At 41.0% G+C, this 26121-nt stretch overlaps 3 protein-coding genes across 4 annotated transcripts in view; 1 reads left to right on the top strand and 2 right to left on the bottom strand.

Moving 5' to 3' along the window:
* ca5a (carbonic anhydrase 5a) overlaps positions 1-9119 on the bottom strand; it is a 31351-nt gene extending 22232 nt beyond the window's left edge. Inside the window, exons 1-2 of one of the 2 annotated variants that reach the window (XM_085414667.1) lie at positions 8925-9119; positions 8657-8820 (exon numbers count right to left, since the gene is read on the bottom strand). In XM_085414667.1, the coding sequence (XP_085270793.1) occupies positions 8657-8798 (142 nt within the window). In that variant the 5' untranslated portion in view covers positions 8799-8820; positions 8925-9119. The remainder of the gene's footprint in view (positions 1-8656; positions 8821-8924) is intronic. The other variant, XM_085414668.1, reaches the window with a different exon arrangement.
* Positions 2193-5540, top strand: LOC146666551 (uncharacterized). Its single transcript, XM_085414665.1, has 5 exons — positions 2193-2343; positions 2678-2790; positions 3154-3342; positions 3431-3507; positions 3764-5540. The coding sequence occupies exons 1-5, from the start codon at positions 2193-2195 to the stop codon at positions 4401-4403; spliced, it is 1170 nt and encodes a 389-aa protein (XP_085270791.1). The 3' UTR covers positions 4404-5540.
* Positions 9120-12628: 3509 nt separating the features above from the next.
* Positions 12629-25835, bottom strand: uba2 (ubiquitin-like modifier activating enzyme 2). Its single transcript, XM_085414663.1, has 17 exons — positions 25618-25835; positions 22885-22968; positions 22704-22774; positions 22534-22598; positions 22343-22443; positions 22016-22137; positions 20325-20392; positions 20042-20163; positions 19566-19665; positions 18938-19089; positions 17120-17213; positions 16837-16949; positions 16256-16411; positions 15470-15566; positions 14735-14840; positions 14488-14630; positions 12629-13066 (listed from the first exon to the last, which is right to left on the bottom strand). Exons 1-17 carry the CDS (start codon positions 25756-25758, stop codon positions 12861-12863), a joined length of 1941 nt encoding a protein of 646 aa, XP_085270789.1. The 5' UTR covers positions 25759-25835; the 3' UTR covers positions 12629-12860.
* Between the last annotated feature and the right edge of the window lie 286 nt (positions 25836-26121).

The following is a 26121-nucleotide window of genomic DNA, read 5'->3' as shown; positions in this document are numbered from 1 at the left end:
GACGCATCATAATAAAAGCTTCACAAATGCAGGGGGAAAAAAGTCATACCATCCAATGTGCAAGACTGGTAACTGTGATATGATAGTGTCGCTCCACATCCTGGACACAGGGACCTGAATCTTTTCAAAGACTTTCACAACAGTCTTGAGTAACCAGCCTAATAACATGTTCTGAGCCAATTAGTGTATTGCACCTCACTGGGGGACCATCACAGCTGAGCTCCAGTCACTCCTGCTACCAAACAGAAGAGTGTGCTTGGAGTCATTCTTCTTAATTAGCAAACAATCTCTGATATAAGCGAGCTCGTAAAAATAATAATCTGAAAGTTTTTAACAGGTTCTGGCAAATTAAACTTACAAATAAGGAATTAAAAAAGAATTAGAAACGAATGATCTGAGTAATATATTACATAAATGTCAAATAAAATGGACTCCTCGCCGACTAAATGATTACTATGTATAATGGTTCTGAAAGAAGGAATGGTTTCAGCAAAAACAGTAACAAAATACTGTTTTCTCTGTATACTCCAAAGACCTCAGTAACTCCAAACCTCTGCAGAGAAAAACTTTGTGCCCTGAGCTGAGGCTTGCAGGTAGAATCTCTTTATGTTCAGGCTTGAGGTCTGGACTGAGTAAACCATCTGAACCCACTGAGGTGAAAATTTTACCCAACAGGCACTACTGAGGGAACAGAGTGCACCATTGTTCTGAAGCTGGCAAGATATCAGTATGCCTCCCTGCTACTTTTGTTAAGAGTGTACGAAGAGCGAATGTGTCTTTACACAGATATCAAACTGAAGACCAAGCAACTAGCAAAAAAGAAGAAAAAAAATCCCACTGACCAGTTCAAAACAACCCAGTCTTTTGGTAATGCTTTGTACAGACACAGACGGACACAACAAGCTGGTAAAAGTTAAATATAAACTCTAGTTTATTACAATGGTTGAACATAAAAGCTTTGCTAGAATGGACAGTTTTTCTACTCCCAAACAGCCAACTACTCATTTAAGTCTGACCAACAACATTATTTTTCTTCCAATAAGAAAGCTGAGAGGAGCTGAGACTGATTTATTTTTATTTTAGGAACAAAAGACTCCACTTCAAGAGATTCGGCAAATAACCACAGCTTTCCACAAAAAAAAATCCACACAGAAAATTGTGTAAAACAAACAATAAGTAAGAGTGTAGCACACCTGGCACATTTTTTAATATACATCCTTGAGCTTCAGCTGGACGTCAGTCAAAATTATAGTAAAAACTTTACCTTTTAATAGGTTTTTCCCTTTGACTATTTTTAAAGCTACTAGTAGAACTTGTTATCACTTCACCAGTTTTTTTTATTTTGCCTTTTTACTAAGTGGAACATAATGGCCTTGCCATGTTGGTCCATTTGATTGACCTTTATTATTATTATTATGCATTTATTTTATTTTCAGTTGTTACAGATGGGACAGACATGACTGGGAGAAGGAAGGAAGGAAGGAAGGAAGGAAGGAAGGAGGGAGGGAAAAAAGACAGAGGGGAAGAGGGACAGTGAGAAAGGGCACTTAAAAAAACCTGTTGAGAGAAGAAAAAACAGAAGAGAAAACAAGCAAAGGGGAGAGCAACATAATAAACACAACACCATCGCAATAATCTAGCTAACAGTAAATAACAGCAGCCAACTGCGCCAGAGTGGACAGAAACCCAGGTCCAGGGGCCAGAGGCCTGAGGGCCCCCCACCCCCCTGAACTGGCCCAACCAAGCCACGGGCACCAACCCCTGTCATCTATCTTAATTGCCCCTTGGGGATAAATAAAGTTGTTTTGACTTGACAAGCAGCCACTGGGTAACCCGAGCGCCCAGCCCTGAATACCAAGAACCACCAATGCACCGACATCTGAGGGCATCAGCCACTGGCAGGGAGTGTGGTGAGGGGAGATAGGCCTCCATACCTTGGAGGGCCTCAGGATGGCCCAGCTTTAAAGTAGGTATGTCTATTAGGGCTGCCACGATTAGTCGACTAGTCACGATTATGTCGACTATTAAAATCGTCGACGACTAATTTAATAGTCGACGCATCGTTTGAAGCTTTGTAAGATCACAAAGGACGCAGGAATGAGTAGCAGGATTTAAGAGTGTAATGGACTACTTGCACTAACACTTCCGCGTTCTATGTAGTCCTGCCCCAGTGCTTCCGGTGCGGTTAAACCATGGCGATGTTCTACACTCGCTGCCTACAAGAGCTCCCAAAATTGAACATCACCGATGTTCATCGGATTTGCAGAGTGATGACTACCCCCGCCAGCAAATTAGATAAAGGATTTAAGTTATATGCTGCATCATATATACACAACTACGAAGGTAAGAAAACGTAAATTAACCGACAAAGAAACGCTAGCTAACGTCAAATGCAAACACTACGTTACTCCGCTATGTCCTTCATTTGATGTCAGTTCTCTACATTACATGTTTTCTTAAACGGTGTTTTATGTCGTCCTAAACTATAGTTGAGGTTTTCTTAACTAATGTCACTTTTGTAGTTAGACACTGTTATAATGGCGTTAGGTAGTTGGCTAACTATGGAGGTAGTTAACTACCTAATGCTACTCTTGCTAAGTGTAAAATATATATGTTTAAGACATGCTGAAATGAGTAATACAGAAATAATGCTAATGGTACTTGTATCTTTATTCAGTGTCCAATAAAGACAGGTTGTCAGGGGAGGTCGGTGTGAGAGCCCTGTGCTACAGGTCAATGAGGAAGAGTGAGGCACCACACAGACTAAGTGTAGGCAGGAAGCTGTGTAAAGTTGTTAATCCCCGTTCAGTGGGGTTCAGTTCATTTAAGCATTAGTTAAGTTCATTCCTAAAGGCCCATCAACTTGAATGTTTTCCTTGTCTCCCTGCTTTATCACTCCTAATTTGACTAGTCAGATAGTTAAATCAACGTGTGTTTGGGTGATCAGAAACATTTGACAACAAGTTAATACTGCAAATATACACAATCTAAGTTATTACAGTTATCAAGCATGGTTAAGTTGTTTTAATAGGGAGAGAAGGAAACACTAAGCATTCAGGAGGGTGCGTAACCATAACACTGAACTATGTTCCTGTTCGGCTCTTCCATGAAGATGTTACATTTTTAATTTTCGTTCTTTCTTCTTACATTAAGCTTCTGGATTCATCGCCGGTGATACTGACACATAGCCAGTGCTCCTGTGTGGCAGGCGCTGTTATGTGCAATCACACAGTGGCACTGCTCTTCCAAACAGCACACTACTCACAACTCAGAGTGCCGGTTGTCCCCCCTGTGCATAGCTGCACGGAATCTGAACAGCAATGGCACAAGCCACGGACAGTGGTAATTTAAATGAGGTTAAAGTTTTTGAATTAGTCCATGTTTACATATGAACAGCAACACCATCCATAGTAAATGTGTCTTCTGTTAGGGTGTGAAGCCAGGACCCATCAACTCCATGATCTTCACTAAGCCGGTACCAAATAGGATGGCCCAGACTGGAGTACGGTAATTAGATTTGTAAAATTTGGTTTCACGTGTTACAAATGTATGTTGCTATTTTTTTCATACATACATGTGTCAGAATAGGTATTAATTTACATACAACATTACACTTTCTGAAGACGGCTAACTCAGTCATGTACATATACATCCCAGTCTCTAACTTATGCACCACTGTTTTACACCTTTTAGTTTTTAGTTTAGTTGTTGTTCAGTATAATAACCTTCTCCCTTACATTATTGTCATTGATGTTTTCTTTAGGAGTGGCTTCTACAGAGGCATGGTGGGTCCGTTACCAGATCCCTGCTTGTTCAGAATAACGGAGGCATATGCAAAATTTAATATTGAGGACAGGCCACTTGTGACCACAATGAACATGAGACCTGACAAGCCCCTTGTGGAAAGTGCCTTTGGGCTGGTGCAGGAGGGCAGTGTTCTGTCATATCAGCAGCCGGTTTTGACAACCCGGTACATCACACTACACCGCGATGCACCACCAACACCGCACTTGCCTCTGGAGGGGTATGACATCTTGCCATCAGATTGTGTGTTTGTGTGCTCAGAAGAAGAGCTTCTGCATCTGAAAAGCTTGTCTGTAACTCTGGAAATGGCTCACAAAATAGAGGAAGCTACACGTGAGCAAAGCTCTTCGTCTGAGTGGCATCAGCTCCGCAGGCCCAGAGTGACTGCCTCTAGGTTTCGGGAGGTGTGTCACGTCAGAGGCCAGAGCTCGGCCGAGTCACTAGCAGAGCGTATATTGAAGGGAACAAGGCAGACAGCAGACATGAGGAGAGGAACTGAGATGGAGCCTGCAATAGCAGCAGAGTATAGTAGGCTAATGAATGTTAACTACTCACCCTGTGGTCTGGTCATTCACCCCATTGCTTGCTGCATCTCCTGATGGTGTTGTTTTTGACCCCAATGAATACCCCCAGTTTGGCTTCGTCGAATTCAAATGTCCCAATGTACAAAACTTTATTGACTGCAAATATGTGCAGATGGAATGTGGTACCCCTAAACTAAAAAAGAGCCACGCATATTACTGGCAAGTGCAAGGACAACTGCTCATCAGTGGGATGCAGTGGTGTGACTTTGTTGTGTGGGCACAAGAGGACTACCTAGTGCAAAGAATATACATGGATACAGATGTGCACAATGCAATCAGAGAAAAGGCAGACTATTTCTTTTTTTACATATATATGCCAAGATACCTTTGTTTGAAAAAATGAACAGTGAAAACATAGCAAAAAGAAAAACAGATCCTTCAGGCTGGCTGGAACAAAATAACTGATGTTTTATTTTCAATATATTTCATGAATTCTTTTGTTGTTACATGTTACCTTTATGTGACATCAATAAACTGTTATTTAAGCAATGGCATCAATTTAATTTTTAAAAACACACATTAAAACGTTGAATTTGTGCAGAACTTATTTACATGGTAAGTATTTAAAACTCCATGCCTAGCATACTGATATACATTTAGACAATAACACAACTGAACTGTAGAAAATGACAAATGGTATTTTTGATGTTCCAAAAGCTCAATGTCACTTATGATTTTAAAACGATTTAGTGATTTACTTTATAATTTTGATAAACAGTTTTGTTGAATCTGAATAGTAATATAGTAATATAATTAAACAGTATTATTAACATTAAACATTTGCAATGAATTTGAATTATCAATAACTGAAACTCAACTATCAGCACTCAAGTACCAGTTCTGTAATCAAGTATTGTCAGCTGAGAAGGAAGAAATGCAACTGTAGTGGCCTCAGCTGCAGGTCATTTTCCATAAGTTACTGGCACTGGTGTCTTGGGAAAAATCCATCTTGTCTCACTTAACCCATTTTTTAACTAATGCTGTGTTCTGGTAATTTGACAGCATACATGCCACTGCAAACAGTTGGTTGATATTATAAACATGTGACATGGTAATGATGCTATCAAAAAGTTTGTTCTGTTTGATCCTCCTAATGACTCGCTCCACATGTACCCTGAGTCTGGCTATGGCCTGCGTCTCCTTAACCTGGTATGCTGGCATCTGCTTCTGCTTAGATAGAAAAGGTGGGCAGTACACTTTGCATTTACAACAATCAGTGATTAGGAAGCCCTTATCTACCATCACTGCCATGTCTTCAGTCAACTTCTCAGCAATGCCTGATTGTTTGAATAGTTCCTTGTCACTAACCGAACCAGCATACAGATTAGAGATGAAAAGTAAATATCTATTTTGTTTTCATTAAGACTGGAAAAACTTTCGAAATTTAACTGATGGTGACCTTGGTATATTTTAAACAGTTAGCTTGAATAGAACTTAGGTGTACCTGGTATAGAATCGGATGTCAGTGTCGGAGCCAGCAAAACGCTGTAACCCAAATTCTCGCTGGACACGTAACTCCTGTATTTCCTTCCTCAGAGTCTCCACGTCTTTGGACAGGTCTTCTGCAGCTGATGCAGATATGTCCAATGCAGACGGCTCAGGGACTGAGCAGTAGTCATGATCTCTTGTAAGACTTTGCTCTTCTTGATCGTCAGGAGGAACTAGTTCAGGGCGTCGCTCCGTTCTCTCCCAAACACTACGCCGCGGTGGTTCAACTTTATAGCCATTCCACTCAAAAAGTGTTGGTACAGCACCTTTAATAAGCCTCCTTCGACCATCGAGGGTTGTTGGCTCTATGAGTTGATCACTGGCAAAGTGTCTGCAGCAGACCCTGGTGTGAGAGGTGATCGTGAAATGATCCCGGCGTATGTTTACCGGCCATTGTCTTCTCAAGTCGGAATGGGTCGGAAAGGCATGAAAACTTAGTATGCCATTAAATTTGGCTGAAGCTGAACAAAGTGGGACACAGCAATGCTCGGAGTATTTCTTCTCCTGTTTTTGAAAATGTTCTGTTTTAAATACTTTCCTTTTTATACTCATTCTGAAGCGACATTAGCATAGCTACCGATAGATAAGCAAACGTACCGGAAACGCACAAGCGGTACTATTTGGAAACGGAAATACGTCACATGCCCTAGTGCAAGTAGTCTATAACGGACTGAAACAGAAGATGGCAGCACTGCATGTACAAGGATGCCAGCTGCCGTTAAACCCCGAAGAAGAAGAAGCTGTGTCCCAGAATTCATAGCGCAGCTGTCAACAATGGCGGCAGCTAGTTAGTTTTAACTTTACTCTTATTATTCTTTCTGGGTCACAAAATAAACGTTTAACATATTTTCAGGCGAGAATGTAGCTGTGTAAACCTCAAATATCTGCTCAGTTTATCAAGACACCACATATTTTCAAAAGCGCTCCGACGTTTTTGGAGACGTCTGTTACCCACTAGCTCGTTAGCTAGGCGGGGGCAAGGCTAACTAGAGCCGTGAGAACACCGGACTCCCGGCAAATCGTTTTCAAACCCACCGCCGTCTTTTGCTAGTCAGGTTAAACATATATATAAGTCACTTAGATAACTTAAAAATGTTATTGTTTGGCTTTCTTTAGTATTTTATTTGTTCCTGAGTAAATCGGTTTGGCTGAGATTAAAGTTATAGTTTTTGCACAGCTAAAACTGTCAAGCAGACAGCTGATTATCAGAAGTGTGAGACTCTGGAGAATACTCCGGTGTCCTGTTATATTTTAGAAAGCAAGGAGTTTATTAAACTTCACCGAAACAATCTGCAAATTTCATTAAAAATTAATAAACTACCATCTTGTCTTTATTTTTAGTTAGCACAAACACTTCAAGCTGTAAGCTAATGATAGTTATATAAGACCAGATGCTGCTGGTGCAATAAGCTGTACGTCCAATGGATGATGATCTGATTAGTCGACTAATCGCAAAAATAATCGGTGACTAGTCGACTATCAAAATAATCGTTTGTGGCAGCCCTAATGTCTATTAATCCATAATTATTCATATTCCTGTCAGATTTTGATCGATGTTTTTAAAGAAATTTTTGAGATGTCAAATTTAATTTTGCACAGTCAAATAAGAAAAGGTGGCATACAGCTATGAGAAGTACAGTCACGTGAATTTGATAGATTTAATACTTTTAAGTATTTTGACAAATTTAAAAATAAAGCATGTTCATGTCCATACTGATTCATAGCCTCTCTTAGTAAATGCCCAGAAAACCTTTTATTTGTGACTATAGCACAGGTCACCTACTAACTATAAAAAGTAAGACAGCTGAAATAAATAACAAACAGGAGAAATATATACAAAACAGAAAATAGAGTGGAGACTGCGAGTCAGGCCAACATCAGAAATTACAATAAATAATTCTAAATATTGTAGAAAGCCTACCCAGAAGAGTTTAAGCTGCTATAGCTTCCAAAGGTGGGCTGACATCATATTAAACCTTATGAATTAATAATGAGATGTCATTCAAGTTTATATGCATGTTAAGGCAATCGAGCAATTACTTTCGCCAATATACTGCATTTTTCAATGTTGACTCTTGTACTTGGCTGGAGACAGCAAACAAGGCAATACTGACATTACCAGGGCGTGTTAGTGAAATTATTAAAACTGCTCAGACAAGCTTGAGTGGTTCAGAAAGTCTGTGGTCTCATGAAAATAAAAGGTGGTGACTCATTAGTTGTGAAACATGCGAATGTTTCATGTCACACATCTGCCAGGAGCACAAGTACATACTGTAATGTAACACGTGACAATTTTTTTAATTTTTATGTGCTCTCAATAAGGATATGCACAGTGGAAACGGCGATTAAGGCGAAATTTCTTTAGTATGACATAAAGTGCATACAAGTAGAAGGTATATAGGTCAAAGGGCCCCGGTGTGGGGCACACCGATCAGCGGTTATCAATAGGTGTTTGGAAAACCTGGAGTCTGAACACTGCCGAGTCACCAGAGAGGCGACTGATCGAAATCCAGGGATGATCAAAGTCCAGCTCCAGGTTTGCACAGCTCCCCGCGCTGCTGTGGCATGAAAACAAAAGTGACCAACAAACGATGCTGTGTGTCAGCCGCAATGAATGAAACAAGCCGACCACTGCCGAGCTGACACACACACACACACACACACACACACAGTGAGGGCTGCAGAGATAATCTGTGTGACAATGACCAGCTGACCGCCGGCTGGCAGGCAGGATGCCCAGCTAACGTTACCACACATGCCTTATAAATAAAAGTACTCACTCTGAGACAGCACATATTTGCTTGAGCACGCAGTCAGGTTACATCCTCTGACAGGCGTTATCCGGTGACTCCTGGCTTGTCTGGCGAGCTGTCGGTGAATCTGTGAAGCCAGAGGTCTAACCAGAGCCGAGAAAGTCATCATTTTAACCGAGTTACCTGCTTCCCTGCAAACGAGTCGAGTCGTTAGCTTTTACACTCTCCCAAAGTTAGCTAGCCTGCCGAAAACAATATATCGGCTGGCTTCCCTCCTCCTCCCGTGCCCTCCTACCGTTTTTCTGAAGTCGGGGGAAACAACACACATTCAAATTGTGACCGCAGAAAGCAAACAAGACTCTACTAGGCTTTACAGTGAAGCAATAGCACCAGAACAACACGGTTAAACACACTTGTTCTCGGCGCACACCTTCGATAACCGATAACAGGGTTGTCGTTTGCGCTAGAGAGGTCGGCTGGGGAGGGGGTGTAGAGCGGACCAATCAGCGACGTCCTTCGATGGGCGTTAACGTGCACGATGACGTCGAGAGGAAGTACAGCCCCCTTTGAGTAAATAACATTACGTGAGGAAATTTTTCTGGGATAAAATTACTTATATCTTTGAGCTTCCCTTTGAAAATTTATTGTTTTGGTTTCTTAAGATTCTGGAAAAGTGTAATTTTTTTCAGCCTCCGAGTTTTATATCCACAAAACAATTCAATATAATTCACTTTCTTTCTTACTGCTATTATCGTTTCAGTACGAAAAACCTTCATCGGGTAGTTGTTTGATGAAGTTTTATATTATAATATTTATATTTATATAAATGTAAAACTATACTAAACTACACATCAAGTCTATATTAACAAGAACAATCAACAAAGAAGCTCTTTGAATTTTTAAGTTGCGCTGTTTTGTATGGTGGCTTGTTTCTGACACCAATTGTAAATAGATAAATGTTTCTTTTTTCCATCCATAAGGAAAAATTTTTGAGTTATTATTTTAACATTTGGATTTAAAATCTAAGATTTTGAGTTTTTATCCTAAATTGTGAGTGATTATTTCAACATTTTAAGATAATAACCTTTGGGGGAATATGTTCAAACCTGGCACAAACATTCATGAGGTGGGAGTCAAGTCAAAGGTCACTGACCAAGCATGATTTAGGTCATTACTTAAGGATTAATGCACCAGTTATTTAAAAAAAAAAAAAAAAAACCCAAAAAAAACATTTAATGCATGATTAATTGAATAAAATTAAGTGATGAAGTTTTACTTCTAAAAGGTCAAAGATCAAGTGCGGGCAGACAGGTTTCCGCATGTGAATGTTAATACTAACAGGGGAAGCTGCTATGTTTACACATCCATGAGGCTTACAAGGACCTTCCGTGCCACCACCTCAGCGATTGCGACTGTATTCATGGTTCCTGCACACAAACCCCACTTAAAATGCACCAAACCACACAGCACGAACATCAGTGTGCCTGAATGGTGTTGTTTTGAGCTTTCCTTGCAACAACTCTGTGATTGGGGATTAGAGATGTCCTCTCACTGACATCATACAGAGCCAAGAGTGGAAAAAGATGTTTGAAACTGAGCATTTAGAGCAGTGTAAGGTCTGAGCTTTCAGCTCATATAGAATACTTGTACATTTTATTGACTTTATTTTCTGTCTCTTGAATCATGGAGCAGTGAACCTTTAGGCTTCCTGTACACATATAAATGTCCAATCTCTCTATTTGTTAGCCATAGTTCTCTTTAAAGTCTAGTTTAAAATAATTTATCCCTATCAACAAATCATACTATATAAGCAACACATATTATTATTTAGTATTTCTTTTTTATCCTACATTTTCATATTCTTATCTTAATTTTCTACTGGAAACAGTGACATTTAACCTAATCACGCTACATTTTCTTAAAACTGTTTATAGTAAAGTCTAGTCTCTGTTTTGCATCACAGGAATTTGGCTCATGCATATCTCATTCTTTAAAGACACTGTGAGTATTTAGCGCATATCCTGGAATGAGGGAAGGGTAAAAAGCTACAATCTGTTTATTTAATTTCTTTTATTCCAAATGGCAGTTTGCATTTTTTTCTATAAATGGCCTGTATCTGTATAGCGCTTTACTTCACACACACATTCACACACTGGTGATGGCAAGCTACATTGTAGTCACAGCCACCCTGGGGCGCATTGACAGAGGCGAGGCTGCCGGACCCTGGCGCCACCGGGCCCTCTGACCACCATTAGAATAGAATATGAGATCCATATTAGAATTATGGATCTCATATTATCACAGCCAAAGTTTCAGTTGATGATGTCAGAATATGTGCCGGACATCCCTGCAAGTGTTTCCTTCACTTGGGTCTGTATGAAGCCATTGAGAGGTTATATCGCTAATACAACCAACTCAGGCAACATGGTTATCATAGTTAACTAAGATTCAGTTCAATTCAATTTTATTTATATAGCACCAAATCACAAGCTGCCTCAAGGTGTTATACAAATCAAACTGAACTGAATTTTATTGCCCTAAAACTAAAAACTAGATGTAAAGAAGTACAACTAGATGCGAAAAATGCAAAGTAAAACCTGGACTTTTGAAAAAAAAACCAAAAAAACCCAAAACCCTAAATAAATTATGTTATGAACTCAGTAAACTAAAGAAAAATACAAAATATCCTTAATAAAGAAGAAATTTCCTCAGTTTTAGCATTTGTTTAGTTTGGTAATTTCGTATCAAACTTGTCAGAGACTTTCATGGATGTGTTTATTGACACATAGAGAGTCAGCTGCTTTAAAAAGTTGTCTAAATCCTGCTTGTCATACAAACTCCCATCTGTTTTCATACACTTGTCCAGTTCAGGGAGTCCACTCCTGGTCGATGCCAGAGTCTCAAAAAACTGGCCTCTCATTTCCTGAAATCCCTCCCGACATCTTCTGTGCTGTTGTGTTGGTTTAATGATCTTTCTAAACCCTACACATATGAAGTGTTCAACCACAGAAAACCTCCTGGTCTATTTCAGATATACTTTCCCCAATCAGGGTTTCCATTACCAGAAGGCAACAGATTCACATGGACACAAAGACCTGACAAAACAGGAAGCATCTGCAATTTTTGAGTTTATTATCTTCATCAAATTGGTCCAAAGGGCTCTCATAGCTTTTCAATAAGTCAGATCACAATAAAACATGAAATTATGGACATCAACACAAGGGTTAGACGGGAGAAGACAGCAGGTCATGAAGTGCCCGTGGCTCTCACGTTATTTAAGTGCAGGACACTGCTGCCAGACAACCTAGTTTAACCTCTGCAGCATCAAACAGGACAAACTGCTGCTCTGTTTTTTAACCGTTTCTAGACTCAAACAGAGCCAAGAAAAATAAAACTGTAACATGTTTAACATTGAATTACTACTGCCTTTAAAAAGTGTACAGTTCAGTCATTGCCATTTCCCCAGGGAGGTGTGTTGTCTCGTCTCCGTGGCTGTTCGAGTAACTTGTTCTCTAAGAGCTGGACACCTCACTGCGATGAAGTGATGGAGGGCATGTTTACCTTCTTGGAGCCTAAACATGTCAGTTCTAGAAAAGAGGTAGCTAACAAACACCCCTTGGCACAAACTTGCCATCAGTGCCTCTGTGCTTTACTGACCTGCTGACAGACGTCAACAGCACCTACAGGCCAGCCCCTGTCCACACCCACCCAGACTGATTCAGCACAACCTGCCCCCCTAACCCCTCTGTCCCCATCTTCACAAAAACTGAGATCAATATTACAACCCAAGAAAATGTTTTGGTTTTTTAAATCTTATTCCTTTGAAACTTGACATCAAAGCACAAAAACACCCTGACTTGTGTAGCATGAGAAATACAGTACGTTTATAAAAAAATACAAAAAAAATGCACTTTTTGTTTATTTAACCAACAAGAGAAGTAGAAGTGACATAACAGGAAGTCTATGTATTTTTTTTCGTCAAAACTTTTTCTCCCCCCCCCCCCCCCCCCCCGTAGGATATATTGTAGGATCTATTTACAGCATCATGTCAGAGAGTGGAGGGAGTACCAAAGCACAAACACATTTGGGGGGGGGAAACTGTTGAAAGAGAAGCCCGGGTTGTAAACGGTTCTTCATGAAGGAGGTGTTTTATTTAAACCTACTGTCTGTCTCGAGTCAAAATTACGAGCAGTCAAAGAGTTTGCAGTCCCTCAGGAGAAAGGGAGGGGAGTTAGTCCAGAGCGATTATGTCATCGTCGTCATTGTTGTCGCCTGCCGATTGGTCTGTCCGTGGGCGCTTGGTGGAGGTCTCGCCAGTTTCGGCGTCTGAGTGCTTCCTCTTTGTGCCACCCGTCGCTGCTGCTGCTGCTGAGCTGGAAGCCGCCCCATCCTCCTCATCAGAGTCGACTATCATGATGTCGTCATCCTCTGACGGAGCTGAGATCGAAGAAGAAGAAACGATACAGGTTTATTTGCACAACAGAGAACAAACAACGATTGCCCTTTTAGACCGTAGTGCTCAAAAACAAGATAAATAGTAGAAAAAAGTAAAAAAGAAAACCAAGCCATTTATTTTGGTTGTTCAGCTAAAATATGTCCACTTATATTCACTAATTACTGCAGCGGTTACCCTAAAGTCTGGAGCAGGACACAGCTCTCACATTATGCAGTGCTGCAAGTAGATAGTGCTCCAATAGGGCCTAGTTTTTGCTGCACTGGCTTAGCTCGCTGTGTTAAGGAGAAAACCCATTTTCAATAAGACTAATGCAGAGGCTGGGATTGCCCCAGCGCTCTCTCCACTGGCCTGTCTCAACAAAGCCTGGAACGCCCCAAAAAACTATTGAAACAAACAAACAAAAAAAACTTTCCATTCGATGGAGCTGATAAGAGGGACACTTAAGTGCTCATTTTTATTTATACTATCATTTCTTTCTTTCTTGTTAAAATAAGCTTATATAGTCATTTTTAGAATGTGTGTTTGTGTGCGTGATTATTTTAAAGTAAAACTAATCCATCACAGATTTACAGTACAGTAGTGACACTGACCCTTGGTTGGTCTTTTTGCCAAACCTCCACAACTGCCAGCTTATTCAGGACTGATCTGTTGAGCACACCTATCGGCTTGAGAGCTCAACTTCTGACACAGAACTAAGTCTCTTCTAACTGCTTGTGTCAAAGTGTATATATAATTACAAAAGGACAGCAGAAATGTAACATGAATGTGAGGTGAGCTTTTAGAGCACAAAAATAGTGTACATGTAGGCAAAGATGTGCTCTAGACGAAGAAACTCAAGAGTTGTTTGGCCATCACAGTGATGGGCATGCTGAATGTGTGTTTTCAGGAAAACACCCTCATGCCAACTGTGAGTCATGGTGGTGGAAATGTTACTGTTTGGGGTTGCTTAGCAGCCTTGCTGCGAGACAAACACCCAGAAGTCAGTGGACCACCAAGGACCAACTCAAAAAGAGGAAACCAAAGCTTATGCAATGAATAAGTTGAAGCTGAGAATCTCATCAAAATGTTGAAAAGCATACAGATAATGACAGCGCAATGGAAAACCCCGAAGGATCCCCAAACTGAGGCAATTTTGAATAAACTGGTCAAATTTCCCACCGTCAGATTCCGATTTTCCTTCAAAGAACTTTTGGCTTCTCCAAATGTCACACTATTAATATTTGTCTTGATTTGGACTAACATATTTCTGAAATCTGTATCTGTAGGCTTTTCTGTAGGAGGATAAACGTACTGAAAACGTCCACAGCAGTTCCAGAGGGCGTCACTTTATTATCATTTTTACAAGACTGTATGTTAACGCCTCCAGTCATGGCATTAGCATCGTGACCACTACGATGCTGACCTTTAGAGGATGTTGACGGCTGGGCGGAGTCCTTGTTGCCGTTGGTGATGCTGTTAACCTCCTCTTGGTTAGTCTGAGGGGGTGGAGCCTTATCTGGGGCCTCACCTACTACCTCGAATTCCACATCCCGCTCTAGGTCCTCACTGCCAATAAGGAGAGATGCACACACTTTTCAGCTTTGGTCCCTTAGAGAGGCTGACTGTAAACTGTGAATTTCATTCATGCGTTCATGCACACAGGTACATACACGTGCAGGACATTAATGAGGAGTGTGTAGTCTTGGAGGAAGTCGTCAGCTTGGAGCCGGCTGCCGTTACGGATCCCAAAATCAGAAAGAAATTTGTTGTTGTTGCCTGTGAAGAGAAAGAATAAGTATAAATGTAAGGAGAATGCATTCTTGAACCTATAAAGACCGTAAATAACACAATTTCATAATTTAACTACCAACTACTAACTAACTGTTAGTAGTTAAATTAATTCCTACTATAAAAAAGTTATTATACTCCTTTCAAACACTGTATCAGTTTTATCATTAAAGCTGTTACAAATTAAAACGGAGATCCAGCCGACTAACTGAGGCGTTTCTGTTTTTGCCCTGGAATGACTTTTACCTACAGACATCCTGACAAATGCTATTAGAGCACCCTCTTCTGTCCATATGGACACTTTCCACTTGCACTAAATGAAAAACAACTCCCATCTATATCTCTATAGGCAGATATTATCTTTAGCATCATTGTCTGATACGTTTTATTTTGCACTCCTGTCTTGTGGGTAAATGATCTTACTCTTGCCTGTCCCTCTTCTTTTGGTCTGTCCATCCAGTCTTTCCTTTTTACCATCTCTCTCTAGATCTCCTTTGAGATGTGATTACAACCATCATTTTCATCTTTTCTTCTCTGCCTTGCCTTTTCCTCTATCCTCTAAAAGCCCCCGGTCAAAGCTTAAAGTCTTACATCCCCCCCGCCCCCTTCTTCCTTACCCTCCGTCTCTCCTTCCTCTGAGGAAATGAGGATGGTTCCCTTTCCATCTTCTATCTGAACGTCTGGAGCCACCATACCAAACCTCTCCTTCACAATCTGCACAGAAAGACAAGGAACACAAAGTAAAAAGTAAGTAAAACAACATCCTGTCATGAAAAAAATGACATTTTTGTGACGCTTTACAATCCCATGTAAAACTAAATACATCCTTACTGCTTTCATAGGAATTACAGTATAGTAGCAGCCAGGCGCTGATAATCATATGCACTTGATTAACTGATTATTAAAAGCAGTGTTTACTGAGCAGTAATACACTCTCACTAGCACATTTATGAGCTTCAGTTCAGGAAGAAAAATGTGAGTCTTGCTCAACAGTTGATCGTTTTAAGATATCACAAAGACATGTCACATTCCATATGTCATATTTCTATGGGCCAGTGAATTACAATGGAGGCAGTGAATTAAGGTACTGGAGCTCTTTAGTTAGAGGCTTTTCCCCATTACCTACAAATGCACTTAACCTGCTAGATGTAATTGAACTGACTCTAACCAGATTTCTGGGACCAAAAACTTTAAGCACCGGGAAAGATTCATCAGTGGGACAAGGTGTAATCTGTCACGGCAAGATTTTACGATTCTACAAAAGCATAAACTGACACAGTCGATACTGGAAACTGGTGCAGTCTGAACAAGGCAAAGGAAAGGTGTCTGACAGGATAAGCGATGCTCAGGAATTTTACCAATTAATGACATCGTCTTCGATACTGGACGTGCTGTAACATTACCTTGTCTTGCAGAGTGAGCACCATGGTTTTGTGCACGTTGAGTTTGACCGTGACTTCAGGTTTGCTGGCGCAGACGTAGCAGTTAGCGCTGGGCGGGTCTAGCACGCAGGGGACCAGCAGCTTCTTCCTGAGATTGGGGCACTTGTTCAGGAAGATCTGATGCAAGAAAAAATAAGATGGACATAAAAAGAGGCTTATTATAGGAGCCGTATTCTAGTTATGACAAACTCTGGTGTAGTGGCTCTTAACATAAAAAACTAGGCTGCTCTTTGTCGCTTGTGTATGAAAGTTGCACAGGACAATAACAAAAATATGCAGGCATAAAGTCAGAACAAATATTTGACAATATTTTTCAACATTACACTTAAATATACTCCCCCATTCTAGGTTGCTTTAGCAAATCACACCTTTTAGGAGGGTGAACATACTGGTCTATTACCACCTGTGGGTTGGACAAAATGCTAAGGCATTTTCATCTAACAGTGTGCATTAAATTTGGCATCTGAAGCCAAAGGCAGTAGGTACACAAGTGTCAAGAGTCATATATGATCCACTGCTAAAACAGATAACAGCAAACTGACCGTGCGACAGGATTCCAGTTCCCCAGATAAAATCTTGAGCCCCTCCAGCACGATGAGTCCAGCGATGACAGCATTGGTTGTGGCAATAGCTGGGATGATGTTACCTGCCATTGCTGAAGAGAAATTAACAAACACATTTAGAATAGAATAGAATAGAATTGAATAGAATTCAACTTTATTGTCATTGCACATGCACAGGTGCAAAACGCATTTAGATTTTTGGTACTGATTTGTGAATAAAAACTCTGACATGACTGTTTTGTAGCCTTTGTGCGTGACTTACACTTGACATCAAAGCGACTTTTCATGTTCATACTGAAGATGTGCATACGCAGGTTGGCTGCTGCAGTAACAAAGTCCATGGCTGGAGGGTCATCCTGACAGGAAGAGGAGAGGGAGACAGGTAGAGCAGGGTGATAGGACCAAAAATATTTATCACGATATACATTTGAAAATTTGCGATAACGATATAACTGACGATATAATTGACACTACACAAAATACTTTACAACTCCACAACGTTATTAGTGCAAAAAAAAAAAAAATCAATGTATTTTCACTTAAACAAGCAGCTGTTTTTTATGTGCATTAAAGTTATATAAAAATTTAACAGTGCAAATCCAAATTTCTTGCAGACAGTTTAACCAAAAAGGCATTTCCAGTGGAAATTGGCCGACATATCCTCAGCATAACCATGTATAATATCACAAAACTGCCACAAAGCAGATAACAAATAACAAAAAAGGTTATATACACACAATACGGTAATATTATGTTGAAGCTCATTACGTATCACTCCGCGAGGCTCCTACCTACGATAGTCGTAGTGCTCCGACAATCCATCAAGCGGTGCGGGTTCGTAGCTCAGCAAAGTCGTACTAAAACATTTGACAGATTTTCGAGCGCCGTGTACCACATAAACTCATTTCGAGGTCAGTAAACACAACCAGAATTCATACATAAGGCACACGGGATTATAAGGGGCACTGTCGATTTTCAGAAAAATCAAAGGATTGATTTTAAGTGTGCCGTATTTTCCATAAACCACGGTAATAACGACGGTCCGCTAGCATGTGCTACCAAAAATAGTGCTTTGTTGTGTATCTGACGGACGAAAGCTAAACCAGTTCCACACCACTGAAGTTGCAGCATTTTTACAAAACAATTCTGGTTCATCCGTTTCATTCAACGATCCACTTTCACCCTTCTCATTCTCCTTCGCCGCTGTGCTTTTTCTGGCATGTGCGTATGAAAACAAACAACATTATACCGGTATTACCGTGAACGGTATGATATGACCCAGCATTAGAGGCAGGTATTCATCATCTGTGTGCAGCATTTCATTACATCTGGAGCAACTTTCTACTGGAGTAACATTGTATCTGCTGGCTGTCAGTTTGCAAAGCCATTCAGATGAATGTACAAAGTACAATTACTATACTAACATACCAAATGAAACCTGCCCAACAAGTGAAGCTCAGCGACCAGGGTTGACTATTATAATGTGTACTTATTCTGGCAGCCAGCAGAGTGCAGCACTACACTCACAACGCATACTCCACTGAGTGAATGGGCTGTTTTATGTCCACCAATTTTCATTCATTGTCTTAATACATCTTTATTGTTTCTGCAATACAGTCATACTGTGTCATTTATTTAAAGCACTGGCTACATTGTATGTTTGAGCATTTTAAAAAATATTACACTCAATTATGCTCATAGGTCCCGTTAAGCTCATTTCCAACACCATATTTTTGGACTGTAGAGTAGCTTTGCATGAATAATCATCTACTTCATTGACTAAAACAATTTTAGCTCCTCTTCCTTCAAGCCAACTTACTTCTGACTGGCTCACACTACACAAAAATAGATTTGAACAGTAGGTTTGTTGGGCTTTTGTGTGTACTGCCAGAACTATTTTCCTGGGATTACGGATAGCCACTCTCATTGACATGATACAGAGTAGAAAAAACAAAGACTGAGTATCCAGAGCAGTCTGACCTCATTTTCAAAGCTGTGGGCATGTTTCATACAAGCATCCACCATTTTTATATGGAAAAATCAAGTGAAAAACTAATTCACAAGAACGTCTTGTCTTTACCTTATCCCAGACCAGCTCAGCACCCTCGCCCTTTTCCTGCAGCTGTGAGCGGAGCGTCTCCACGCTGTGCTGGAACAGCTGGCAGTAACCCCAAACATCCAGAACCTGCTGGTCCTTCAGACCTGAAGCTGGAGTCCCCTCCTTAGGACACTCTAAAGCCAAGAGAAAGGCACACAATATTGTGGTTAATGAAGCCTTTAAAGCAGTGACCCTTTTTATAATTAATATAAATCTGACATCTCGCAGTTATGTTCCTTGTGTAAGCGAACTGTAAACATAAGTAAATTCCTCCACAGGCTGCACGCTGTGCAAACAGCTGTTCTTTATTACATGTGTCATGTGCTTTTGTTATGTTTGTGAGGACACAAAAAATATTTGCTTCGTTTAAACTTACAGCTAATGTGCAGCTCAGTATCTTCCCAACAAAAAGAAGCTGGACATGTTCAGAAGTAAAACTTATACACAAGTAATAAACTCACAATTTAAAATATTTCGAGTTCTTTTCTCGGTCTTCCTGACTCAAACAAGTTGAAATATGGCCCCTAAACACACATGCGCGAGCACAGGTAACGCCAGGTGATGCTGAAAGCCTGGATGGGCTTAAGCTCCGCGTGCATAAAGGACATACCACTGTTCTCTAGCTGGTGCCAGTCTAAAGGTGTAGGAGCTTTCCTCTTCTTCCATAACTTGTCCATGGTCAGAAGGTACATGATGTCATCTTTGAACAGCTGGAAAAAAAAGGAGCAATCATAAACAACTACTCTACGTCCGTGGTGATGCTATGCTAAATGACTAAACTCTAGGATTCTCAACATTTTCTGCAGCCCACATAAGGACAGAATGATCGCTTCTTCAACGGTTGTGTTCTTGACGAATAATCTGCTAGTTTTTAAAGGAGAGGGGAAAAAAACTTGAAATTTAACTAGTCTAAAAGAAAACAAACAAATATTTGCCAAGCAAACTGTGTACTTCGGGTGTAATATGAAACCATTAATTCCTTTCCTCATTAATCTAACGTTCAAATACGTCGAATAGCAAGGGCAACCACCAGTCTACTCAACATCTCGTGCCCATCCCATTTATACTCGCTTGCTTATTTATTACCTTATTGAAGAGTTTGACAGAATCATATCCGGTGGATCGAGCCCATTCCTTGGTGGAAACACGCTTGATGTCCCCATCCTTATCTGAAGCGGTGGCACGAGCCGCCGTCTCTTCGGGATTCCCTTTTAACCGAATTCACAGCTTTTACACAGCAATTAATTTTAACCTACGTTAATATTCATCCTGCTGTGTGACCAAACAATCAAAAAGGATCCCCGCAAAAACCAAAACAGGGAATTCAAAATTGTGAATCCACATTAATGCCACTCTCTCTCTCACTTACATGCAGCCTCTGGGTCCGCTGTGTCCGGCGACACCTCTTGATCTGCATCTTCTTCTCCAAACAGTTGACTGTAGTGGCAACATACAAACAACAGAAGATGACATCATCACACAGCCTATTATCCGCTGATGATTCTGAAAGATCATCTGATGGTTTAGAAATGGTCATATCTAGATTAGTGATTAACAACTGACGAGGTCCCATCTAATCGTAAGACCTCATAGCACTGAGTCACTCCAACAGTGCACTTTGTTCTCAGACTGCTGATTTACTTTTGGTCCCTCAGATATTTGTGTGGGAGGCAGAGCCTCCAGCTTTCTGTCTCCATCCCCTTACTCCCAGATGGTCACAGCAGAAGGCTGCCCCTCCTTGAGCCTGATTCCACTGGAGGATACTTCCTGTTAAAATTTAGTTTTTCCTTCACACTGTTGCCAGCTGCTTGCTTATAGTGGGTCGTCTGATTATTGGGTTTTCTCTGTATTATTGTAGGCTCTTTATCTTACAGTATAAAGCACCTTATGGGCAACTGTTGTTGTGATTTGGTGCTATATAAATGAAACTGAATGTAGTAATTTTCATACACGTGCAGGAACAGTTTAATCAAGATCACACTCTACTCTACGTCCAGTCTTAACTGGAAAAAAGAAGATAAAACCGCGTGTGTCAAAAACTGCACGCAGAAAGTGATCAGATCATGCAGAAAATATCCGATTGTTCAGTCTGACGTCACTAGCCGTGTCTGGGTCTAAACTCCGCTGCAGCTCCATATATCAAACGATCACTGTGGCATTACTGAGAGTTGAAAAACTGTCTAAAGTCTTTCATCTTTAACATCCAGGCATCCATGAAAACGGAATTTATGACATTTAACGGAGTTAGAAGTTAGCAGGGAGTTAGCTCGCTAGCTTCTATCTAAATACAATATAGCATGTCCTGACTGCGGGGTTTTGGAAACAAATTAAAACGTACAGCTCTGCTATCACTTCCAGCATAAATGAAGACAGAAAACTAAACAGCAGTGACGTTTGTAGGGTTACTGAAGTTTGGCTAGCTGGTATATAATGATGTGCTACGTGACCGCTAGCGACACAGCTATGTTAGCATAATATAAACAAGCTAACTTTTTTTCCACTCGATAAAAGTTAACGTGTGTGTTCACGGTGGTCAGGAACAAATGTAATCGCATGGCAGGATGCTGTAAAAGGACCAAACTTCAGCCAGGAGAACAACTGAGATAATCCATCCACAATACGAGGTTAGTCATTCATGCTGCTGCATGGGCTGGGCTGTAGTTACATCCTAAGGTTTTAAAAACTGAGCTTAAATAAATGATTAGCGGTAATAAAAGCCGAGGGAGGTCAACAGGGATCACTGACTGTTTTAGGAGCTTTTTGAGATCAAATAGAAGAAAATACATAACATTAAACATGTTAACAACACAAAAGCCATATTAAACGCAGACTACTTTAGACCCGGAAGTAGGATTCGTCGCGTCATCACTGAACAACCGGATTTAGAGGTAGTGAGGCACAGTGGGATCACATTTCATGATGTGTTTTTCACCTAACCTGTCCTCTTCCTGCAAGATCAAGCCTGGCAAAAGCCACTAATATTTGCTAAACTAATACGCAGACTGCAATCAAATGTAACTTGAAGCCCAAGAATGCATGCGTAAAAAGAACACGGCTTACTTGAAGAGATATTTGGCCCAGACGATGCAGTGAATGGGCTCAGATGGTGTGTTTCTTATGGTGCATCCTGGGAAGGTCTTCTGTGCTGGTTTCGGCTGGCACTCGTAGCACTCTGTCATTCCCTGGGTAAGAAGCAGCAGAGAAGAGACATGTTCACCGCCCTTGCTCAAAAATCTGCAGCACAGATCAAAATCAAGGCCCTTGATGAATTTTAGTCTGACCCCCATTTCCCTTTGGGTTCTTGGCTACCTTACACACAATGTAAAAAGAGCTTAAAGACATGCAGCCAAATTGTTGGTTCTCTGTGTGAAAAAATATCAGTGCTACCTTCTTGATGACCGTGACCTGTCCCAGGTATCCAGCAGTGCCACTCTCTATCAGAGGGATATCAGCTGCCAAACACATCCTGTTGACATGGTTACGGGCAGCTGGGGAGGCAACACGTGGTTTTATTTACCTCATTTGAAAGCGTTAGCAGTAAAAGAAGATATTTCGGTAATGCTGTAAGACGAGGGTACCTCTGTTATCCAGGGCGTTCATCACAAGCATGAATTTTCTGAAGAACTCCACGTTGTATTCAGGGCTGTTAAGGAAAAAACAAACCACGGTCAGTCCCACATCAGTACATTCTTGAAGGAGCTAACCTCAGACTGACCAAACTGTGAAAAAAAAAGAGAAAGAAACGTGCTTCATGATGCTGTCGTGGTATGCAGTGATGTTGGCACTGGGGCAGAACTGCAAGGCGCTCTCTTTGGCCACCTACAAGACAACAAGAGTAAGGGACGGATGTATAAAGTGCACAGAGGACGTTTAAAATAGCAGCTCAGACAGAACTCTGCAGCCTGCAGGACCAGAGGTGAGTTACATACCTGTGCTTTAGACTTGCCTACATGCTTCTTCTGAAAGAGGAACTGACGGTTCAGGTTGCTGACATCAATTGTGTCCAAGTCAATCTGCCAAAATCAACAGGGTTGTAAAGTCAGTCGAGTCCAATCCAACAATCAAACACTTTTCTATTTGTTTGAACAGAAACGCCTGCTAGGTCACAACAAACAGGGGTAAGTCAGTGCGACAATCAGAGGACTGCACGAGCATTTTAAACACCAAGAGAAACAAGTAATTCTCTGCTGAACGTCTTTCTTTTCATATAACTATTTTACTGCATTTTAATTGTTCTAGATTTGCATTAATGTGTTTTCTATGTGCTGCGTTTGGATACAAAGTTAGAGAGGCAAGACTGAGATAGTTTGGACATATGCAGGAATAGATAGATATGGATATATTGGACAAAGGATGCTGAATATTGAGCTGCCAGGCAGGTGAGAGGAAGACTGCAGAGAAGGTTTTGCACAAGGTTGGTGTGAGAGAAGGGGATGATAGGGAGAGGGTGAGACAGAGTGTTCTGTGTGTATAGCACTGCTGCTAATTCAGTCGGTGACAAATAAAAGTTTCACAATGTTATCTCAATTCTAGCCAAGAGGTTAATTAAATTATTTAAACAGTAGCTGGTTAACTGCTACAGGATTACAGGCACAAGCAGCAAAAAAACCTCACACAGGGTGTTTGCAGGTACCACTGAGATGATGACAGTAAAGTAAAAGATAACCAGAAGACTTTACGACCTGTCGTTGACCCTTTTTAAGAGGGAGAGGCTGTAGTAGCCTTAACTAATGAAGTCTGTGGTGGATGCCAGATGACAAAAAAAATGAAACTGTTTATGTAAAGAGCGAGGACAGACAGGATGGATTCTACTTTCATAAATAAAATACTGCAGCGCCGGTTATTTTGGCTGCAGACATTAAATGCACGCAGTCTCATGTTTGACTCTGGGAGACTGATACCAGCAGGATAAGAGAGAAGGCGAGCACAGGCTCAAACAATGTCATCAAGAGTTTACTGAGACAAACTAGACACTCCTGACTTTTCTAGCTTATCATGTCAATGTCATTCTCAAATGTCCCCCAAATACAGGACACTACACTCAAGAGAGGGGTAAGCAAATCTGAAATCAATCTGCAGGTTCTTATTTGGTTGTATCAATTATAATGTTACCAAAAATATAATAATTAAATAAAGAAATACAATAGCGTAACCAGTGCAAACTGCTTCTAACAAGAACAGAATAAGGAATAGGAGCAAACTTGAGACATCACTCTCTAGTTTGAAAACCAGAAGCCTCACAGACCCTCAATGGTGACAAAGTTCAACGCAGACCTTGTCACTGTGAAAAGGAAATGTCTGCGTTCCCACTACATTTACCCAGCTTCCTGAAGAGAATGGCACTTGCCGAGGTCATGTAGGACCCTCAAAACACCAAAACCTACTTTTGGGTACTCTCTTATTCACAAAGGGTTGCCACAGTGGGTCAATGCACATCATTTGATCAGATCTATTGCTTGTCAGGCAAATGTGTAAACCACTACTCTATGGACAGTGACAAAAGAAACAGAGGTCAGAGGGTGCCCTGACACATATAAGATCTGTAATAGGCACAGTAATGCAGTAGTTAGAAATGTCCCCTCACAGCATGCAGGCTTCTGGCTGAGGTGACTGTGTGTTAAGTTTGCATGCTCTTGCTGTTCACTCTGGCTTCACAGTGAAAAGATATGCACATTATGTTAATTTATTATTCTAAACTGACCATTGATTTGAGGTTGGTAAAGAGTTTTAAGTGTATAGATTATGATGCCCAAAGAACGTATGGTTAAGTGCCCGAAGTGTTAATTAATAACAACTTAATAATATAATAACTGGTAGTTGATATAGAAGTAAGCTCTAATTGTTATACATAATAAATCTCAACAGTTCCAAAGTGCTCTTGCCATTTCCATTTTCAGTAACACATTTCTTAAATCAATGTGGTGGTTGTGTTATATCTTAGGTACAACAGTGTGATGACAATACAGTGTGCTTGGTGTTTTTTCCTCCTACCAGTGTTGTGAAATTTAAAGCCTCTATTTATTAATGTCAGATTGGCCATTTATGCATTCTGCAGTTAAAAAAATGAAATGGTACAGACACAAGGGGGGGGGTCCTTGGCTCTAAACCACACAGTACGTAAGGGAGAATTTAATACACAATTTAACAGCACTTTCTGAGCACCCGTGAACTCCTCACGCTCAGCCCCCAACCAGCACGCACATACATTCTATGAATAAAGAAACTGAGCGTTTTGCGTTGATAGATACAGTGAGGATGTTTTTTCCCTATAATACACCGTCCATGGCTAAGCACGGAGATGTCTAAGCACCTCCATGGTGGCACACAGCCCGCGGTGTCCTTACAAAGAAGTTGACTGGCTAACTTAGCAGTGATAATGGCGCCAAATATCCCGGCTACATCGCTACGATCTTGTTCGACTTTTTTCCACCCTCACAGATAGATATCCTTGCCGGTCCATTTGACGCTGTTCACGCGGTGTTAACAAACCACCAGCGAGATAGTAATACAGCTCATCTTTGAATGCCACGTCTCAGCAATTAGCCTGAGCCCACACGTCTCCTCTTGACACACTCATTGCAGCACAAAGAACCAGTTAGCATGCTAGCCGGCTAGCTACCAAAGACACAGCCACACAAACAAACAGCGTGAACGGGACGGACCACTTCGATGTTTTTGAAGCCGGTGAGTACAAGGTTCTTCAGCAGCTCGCAGCCGATCCCTCCTGCTCCCACTACCAGGACCTTGCAGGTGGAGATGGAATCAGCCAGCTCTTTTCGGAGGGAACCCACAAGTTGGACCATGTTGATGGCTAAAGACAGAACCTGCAGCTCCCGGAGGCTAGCTGTTAGCTTCTTCTTCTACACAACCCAAGACCCACCCACTTCCGGGTCACACACTTTTTCTTTTGTGAGAAAAAGTAGTAGTTTGTCATTTTAGCGCCCTCTTCCAAATGCCACTAGTATTTACGATATAAAAGATAAGGCTTTTATAATAGGGATTCGCAATTCCAGGCTTCAACGGCTGGTGTCCTGCAGGTTTTAGATGTGTCCTTGATCCAACACAGTTGATTCAAATGGCTAAATTACCCCCTCAACATGTCTTGAAGTTCTCCAGAGGCCTGGTAATGAACTACTCATTAATTCAGGTGTGTTGACCCAGGGTGA

The sequence above is a fragment of the Rhamphochromis longiceps genome, linkage group LG7, assembly GCF_057381845.1.
Source record: "Rhamphochromis longiceps isolate RC_006_pf linkage group LG7, R_longiceps_female_GT1.1, whole genome shotgun sequence".
NCBI classification, from domain to species: Eukaryota; Metazoa; Chordata; class Actinopteri; order Cichliformes; family Cichlidae; genus Rhamphochromis; species Rhamphochromis longiceps.
This window is presented reverse-complemented; position numbering and strand designations above follow the sequence as displayed.

Bases quoted from the DNA above. Each gene is read 5' to 3' on its own strand.
- LOC146666551 (XM_085414665.1), top strand. From the start codon at position 2,193: ATGGCGATGTTCTACACTCGCTGCCTACAAGAGCTCCCAAAATTGAAC. The intron at 2,791-3,153 runs GTTGTTAATCCC...TCTTACATTAAG, and splicing joins TAGGCAGGAAGCTGTGTAAA to CTTCTGGATTCATCGCCGGT. The intron at 3,343-3,430 runs GTAATTTAAATG...GTCTTCTGTTAG, and splicing joins GGCACAAGCCACGGACAGTG to GGTGTGAAGCCAGGACCCAT.
- uba2 (XM_085414663.1), bottom strand. From the start codon at position 25,758: ATGGTCCAACTTGTGGGTTCCCTCCGAAAAGAGCTGGCTGATTCCATC. The intron at 17,214-18,937 runs GTAAAGACAAGA...TCTTCCTGTCAG, and splicing joins CTGAGCTGGTCTGGGATAAG to GATGACCCTCCAGCCATGGA. The intron at 16,412-16,836 runs GTCAGTTTGCTG...TTCTTGCATCAG, and splicing joins AACTGGAATCCTGTCGCACG to ATCTTCCTGAACAAGTGCCC.